This window comes from Pinus tabuliformis, chromosome 8 (assembly GCF_031772625.1).
Source record: "Pinus tabuliformis cultivar Carrire ecotype Pingquan chromosome 8, CPIR1, whole genome shotgun sequence".
In the NCBI taxonomy this organism is placed as follows: domain Eukaryota; kingdom Viridiplantae; phylum Streptophyta; class Pinopsida; order Pinales; family Pinaceae; genus Pinus; species Pinus tabuliformis.
In genome coordinates, this window is record NC_142294.1 from 1,675,831,126 (window position 1) to 1,675,837,899 (window position 6,774).

A 6,774-nucleotide genomic window follows, 5' to 3' on the forward strand; every position below is an offset into this window, starting at 1 on the left:
GCAAATACTCCCTATCTGCAAATTTATGTGACCACTGATTGTATTTAAATATCTACGTTAAAACTCTCTGCTAGTCAGATCGTTTAAGGTATTTCAAATCTCCACTGTCGCCGCAGATACGATCATGCCCTCAAACTCTTCCCTACCACAGCCATTAACTTGAATCCACTGCCCAGTTGGCGGGTGAAACAGATAAAACAAGTCTTTCCCGATCGCGGTAAATCTGCTTACAAAAATCCCGTCGCGCACATAACATTACCAACAGGCTGTGGAAGAGGCGCCACAACATCCCAATCACTTTTTTCACCATCATACTTCATCACCTCCTCCTTAGTGAAGGCGTACAACTCCCCAGAAGACGAAGCAACCACAGAACCATAGCATATTTTATCATGGAATCTCCACATATCATCCCGGCTGCTCCAAGTTCTCGCTCTAGGGTCAAAAATTTCTACGCTGCTTTCACCTCCGCATAGCACCATGAATTTATCTTCAATGACAACAGCGTGGCATCCGGCGCCGTCACCTCGGATCATAGGAGGCAGATTTTCCCATCTATCTTCTTCCACGTTATAAACTAATGGAGTCTTAAAACGGTCATAGTCGCGCATTCCGCCAGCGATGTAGACAAGTCCAGTGGAAGAAGAGAGAGAGCAAGGAAAAAATTGTCGACGTGTATGCAGGGTACTTCCGGCCCTCCATGTGGCAGATTCAAAGTCATAAATACGCACCGTCACTGGATACGTGTTAGAACCACGGGGATGATGGTACAATCCGCTTACGACAACGAGCTTCCGGTTCACAGCAACGCACCGAGACCATACTGGTGCTCGTTTAGAGTGGGAGACGTTGGCATCAATGCGAGGTAGCTTTTCCCAGGTGCTAGTCGCAGGGTCATATACCCTTATTACAAAGAAGCCATTCATCTCTCTTTGAATCAAGCAAAGCGGCTGCTCGTTCGTCCCACATATTTTTCTGTCGGCATAAAACCTAGGGCACTTCACTATATCCTCCCAGTTTTTGCACACAGCTTTCAACATACTGTGTGATTTGTAGGGCACTCTCAACAAGCACTTTCGAACGAGATCATTGGGAATAACCTCCATCAGACCACTTCAAACTTACTTATTTTCTGAACCCAAAGTTTTTCACAGATTAACACACCGCTTGAAACGTGAAAATCAGTGAGGCTTGTTGCAGATATGAAACGAGAGTGGAATATATAACATGAAATGAAGAGAAGGGCACAGTCCAGTAACCTAATTTTAACTCTATTAAACGAAAGTGGAGTTAGATATATGACATGAAGAGAGTATCAACACCCTAGCGTTACCTAATTTGAAGTACAAGAAAGGGGAAGTTTATTCCTAGATTTTTCCACAATATTAAATTTACTAATATTTTAATCCAATATGGTCATTGAGAGTAACATTTAATATTAAATTTACCAATATTTTAATCCAATATGGTCATTGAGAGTAACATTTATATTTTAATTGACATGGGCATTGATAGTTTCAATACCAATTTGATCCCTAAAAAACTTTATTTTAAAGTATTAAATGGTCCTGACTTTCTTCAGTCACCTCAATAACCAATCCGCCGCCATTAAATTCACGATGGAAAAAGAAGATAATGGTTGTCTTCCGTTCTTGGATGTTCTCATCTCTAAGAAGGTGGATGGTTCCTTTTCTCATCAGGTGTTTAGAAAGAAGACACATGCTCAGCAATACTTGCATGCTTCTTCGCATCATTTCCCCGCTCAGAAGTTAGGGGTTCTTAGCACACTTGCCACCCATGCTGTTAGAATTTCGGATGAGGAGAGCCTGGAATCGGAGAAGGCTCACCTCCTAGAAGTCTTTGAGAAGAATGGTTACAATAGTCACCTCGGTCAAAAAGACTTCCTTAGGGCCAAGAAGGAGTCTTCAATCCGAAGGGTTCGTAAGATCATATCATGGGTGTGAACCTTCCTTACATCCAAGGGACCACTCGGACAAGATTGCGAGGATTCTCAGGAAGTATGATGTGCCCGCTACTTTTAGACCTCTCAATACTATCCGTGGCTCCCTTAGGTCTGTGAAAGACCCGATTGACCCTAAGGACATGAAGCACGTCTATGTCATTCCGGGACCCCTTATATTGGTGACACGGGTCGCTCTATCAATCAGCGGATTAGCGAGCATTCGGCTGACTTAAGACATGGTAGGACCAAGTCCTCGGCCCTCGCTGAGCATGCGGGGAAGAATATGAAATAATTATTTGGCCATTAGGTTTATAGAAAAATTATGATTTACCAATAATATTAGTTACACTATTATTAATATACATATCAACCCTAAATTATGGTATTTACCTTATAAGTAATAATATATTTACCTAATGACTTAGTTAACTTTAATATTTTTATAAATAAATATTGAATTAATATTGATTATTTGACCATTAAGTTTAAAGGATAAATTATGATATACCAATAATATTAGTTATACTATTATTAATAAATATGGACTTTAACAACCCTAAATTATGGTATTTAACTAATGTAACTAAATTCTAGGAATAATAATGATTTAACAATTTGTGTGGAATTATAAATTATTAGTAGATTTAGATTATTTAATAAACATATATTATTTTATACAACTTATTATTTTAATTTCGAATGGACCATTATATTTAAATAATAAATAAAAATGATTTATCATAACAATGGACCATTAAATAATTATTACAAGATTACCTAATGTAACTACATTCTAATATTAATAGAGATTTATTACCATTTAAACAAAATTGGAATAATAAATATAGATTATTTTAATAAATATGAATGACCATTATAATTAAAATATTAGATATGGATATGAATTTTCTTAATATTTGAGATAATAATAATAATATATCTATTTATTTTTAAATTAACTAATGAATTCCTTTTTTTACCTATTTTAGCTATTTCTAGGAATATTAAATAACTAATTTAGTGATTTGACCACGATCATTAGGTCAAAATTAGCTGTTGGCATTATAGCCGTTGGAATCTCTTCACACTCTATTTAATCAAGCTAACCGGGGTTGTTCCTCAACTTGTCCTGACGATGAACCACACTGGTTGGCTCGAAATATGTGATTTTGCGGAAGATTATCTAAACAATATTCAGAAGATTAATTACTAAAAGTGATTATTATTATTCTACTTTTATTCCCTAAGAATTTAGTTAAAAGATATAATTTTTAAAAGGGGTTGTTACTAAATTTTTTTTGGTAAGAATTTAATTATATATATATATATATTTTTTTTAAATTAGATTCATTTTTATTTATTTATTATTTTAAAGTAATTTAATTTATTAAAATTTCAAAAAGGAAATTTTGTTTAATATTATTAGACTAGATACATTTTAACTCAAGATGTTCGAAATCAGGGGATTAGACATTTTTTTACTTTAAAAGAAGTTTGCATGGCAAGGGATATGGGCACTTTGGTAGATGAGGAGTTCAAGACATCTAGAGTGGTTTCATTCCACATGAATACCAAGGGTCACTTATTTATTATTTTATTATTAAACCAACTTAGATCTAACTTAACTTCGTCTATCAAATAACTTTTCATTCTAAAATAGATTTGCATCTCTTAAGATTTGATCCCTATTGACACATGGTAGATATCGAGTTAAGATGGATCTATGCTCGATTACTTTCACCTATTTCCTTTAAATAGGTTATGTTCCACATGAATATAGTGGGTCAATACCCCGAGTTCCTTGGCCAATACCATGAGTTCTCAATGCCATTGATCAATTTTTTTTTGTAAATTTTACTTTAATTTTTTTATTTTATTTTGATTGAGTGGAAATGTTTATATTAAGTTATGTTAATCTTTTTATTTTATTAAATTTTATCTTTATTTTTATATAATTTGACTATATTGGGTGGAGAGGAGCTCTATTGCCCAATATGGGGGTAGATCTCACATAATCAAGTAAATGTAAACATTTAACATGTAATGTTTAACCTTTAACATTTTTAATTTAATGTCTACCATATTTAGAAATCAATCTAATTATTACTATGTATAGACTCAATAAAAATTTAAAATATAAAGAGGTCTGTGAACACTAAAAAAAATAGGTATTGTAAATAAATAAAAATATAAATATACTAGACGTATGGTAAATAAATAAAACTCCTTTTATATGTAGTCCATAAACCTCTATATTTACCAAGGCTAAAAAAAAGGTTTTATTTAGATGAATCCTATGGGCCAAATACCATTTTAATACCATGGGCTAAATAACATGAGTCAAATACCATATTTATAAAAGAGTTATGGTAAATTAATAAAAATATAAATAAACTAGAGGTATGGTAAAAAAATAAAACATTTTTTATATTACTCCATAATTCACCTTATATTTACCAAAATTCAAAAATGAGATTTTATTTATGTGCAGCCTATGTACCAAATTATTATTAATACCATGCAAAAGGAACATTATTAACCTTAATATTAATATTAATAAAAATAAAGATGGGAAACCCATGGTATTGATATGGAATGTAGCATATTTAAACGGGGAATTAAACCAACATAGATCCATATTTACTCTCGATCTACTAAGCCCTCAAAGGGATCATAGCTTCTTTCACTCAAATATCATAATATGAAAACTAGCATAGAGTGAAAAAATATTTGATCCTTTTAGGCGCTTGGTAGATCGAGAATAAAAATAGATACTAGTTAATATGTTCAATAAGACATTTTGTTACACCATCTTTATAGACTGGAAAATGCCTTTCCACTCAATTATTCATAAATTTGATTTTTTTTAAATTGACTTTATAATTTCTTTTTCCCATAAAATCAAGATTTTGCCTATCTCAAATATAATACAAAACGATGCTGGAAAATGCCTTTCCACTCAATTATTCATAAATTTGATTTTTTTTAAATTGACTTTATAATTTCTTTTTCCCATAAAATCAGGATTTTACATATCTCAAATATAATACAGAACAATTTCGAGCAAAATCTATAGCCAAAGTTACCGTTATGGAAATAGGATAATTACGTATAATAAAATCTTCACTATTGCTTTTAAATATAAGGAAAAACTCTAAAAGGAGAAAAGTCTAATTTATCCCTTTTTTATTAAAATATTATTTTAACTTTTTTCTAATTAATATGTTGATAATGTTTTAGTTAATCTTATCAAATCATTATTGATTCAAACGATTTATTAATTCTTTTTTACTCAAAAATATAATAGAAATATTTAATAATCAATATGGGATATCAATCATCTATCACTTTTAAAAAATTTAAGAAAAAAAAATGTTGTTATTATCAGTAAATATTGAGTCATGTCATCTAGAATAAAATATCATTTATGTAAATAATGTGAATGTTTCATTACCAAATTCAAGTGCTCTTCCAAATAACGTGCCTTGTCAGGTTTGATATGACAACAATTACGCTACAAGGAATAGGGCGTCTTGTTGCAGTCATGCATTGCAAATTTCATTCAAGTGATCTTTGTCTTAGTTAGTTCATGTTGTTTGGAACATTCCCTATGAATCCTCCTCATCATCGGCATTACATTGGCTCTCATGCTTCATATCAATTGTACGTCTGAGTCCCTTCGATTCCTCCTCCATTCCATCTTGTAGGAGGCATGTGTTGAAAGAAGCATCATTCGTTTCCTTATCATAATTTTGAGAATTAATTTTGAGAACCCAAAGCTTTACGTCTAAGAACTCTTGGTAAGAATATATGGTTAGAGAAATGGGTAGAGCCAAATGGGGAGGCTGAGGATGAGGGAATCTACCCCACTCTACTTGACTTGATAGAAAAGTAGAATATTTTGACCCAAATATATCTCCCAACATTCGAAAGTTTGTGTCTTCAACGAAGGATAAGGAGCATAAGTGTTTGGGTGATGGAAATTGGGAAGTTTAGAATTCATTAGTGTTCCACCTCTATACCTTTGAAGAAGTCAGAGGTGGAGCAGATCAAAGAATGGTAGAGGTGGACACTGAAATCAGGAATACTTCTTTAGTACCACATAATCTATCCAGGGATATAGGAATTGATTTCCCTATTGTTCCCCTAACTTTGGAAACCACCAAATCTATTGAAAGTTATGCTAATTTGAATTTATCCCACTAGCCTCGCTCCCCTCCTCTTTGTGGTCCTCCAATGGCAAAAGAAAAGGGAAAAGGTCTTGTGGTCCAAGTCTCATTTGCCATCCAGAAGCCTAATGCAAAGTTACATGATCATATGAGGCATCCCACTAGTGCAACCCATACCTCTAAAGATGAATCGTCATAACAAGGTACACATTTCTATTATTCCCTCATTATTGAAGAAAATAGAGAAGAAGACATACCCAACAATACTGAAGTGGGAAAACAAAGACACAACAAAGCTTACCAAGCTTCAAGAAGTTATGGAGTCAAGCATGTTGCATGACTATGTCTCTCATTAGGGTTCATTTGCTCTATCTTTCATCATATTCCATTATTTTTTATGTTTCTATGGTCACACAAGTAGGAATCCTTTTTGCAGGGCCTCTAAGAGATATGATCACATTTCCATTTGTGAAATGCATTATGAATATGTCATGTATTTTAATATAAAAAAAAAAGAATATGCTAAGTTAAGGAACATGAATTCTAAAGACCGAGGGAGGTCAATTTCTTGGGTGGTTGGTGTGTTTCTTACTGTATGAAAGAAAATATGAATTGGTCATGTCAACTCTTGAAAGTTAGGTG

The 6,774-nt window shown here is 32.9% G+C and overlaps 1 protein-coding gene across 1 annotated transcript; it reads right to left on the bottom strand.

The window, feature by feature from the left end:
• Positions 1-227: 227 nt before the first annotated feature.
• LOC149242642 (F-box/kelch-repeat protein At2g44130-like) lies at positions 228-1,106 on the bottom strand. Its single transcript, XM_089370930.1, has one exon. The coding sequence runs from the start codon at positions 1,104-1,106 to the stop codon at positions 228-230; it is 879 nt and encodes a 292-aa protein (XP_089227056.1).
• Positions 1,107-6,774: the final 5,668 nt, after the last annotated feature.

Bases quoted from the DNA above. Each gene is read 5' to 3' on its own strand.
- LOC149242642 (XM_089370930.1), bottom strand. From the start codon at position 1,106: ATGGAGGTTATTCCCAATGATCTCGTTCGAAAGTGCTTGTTGAGAGTG.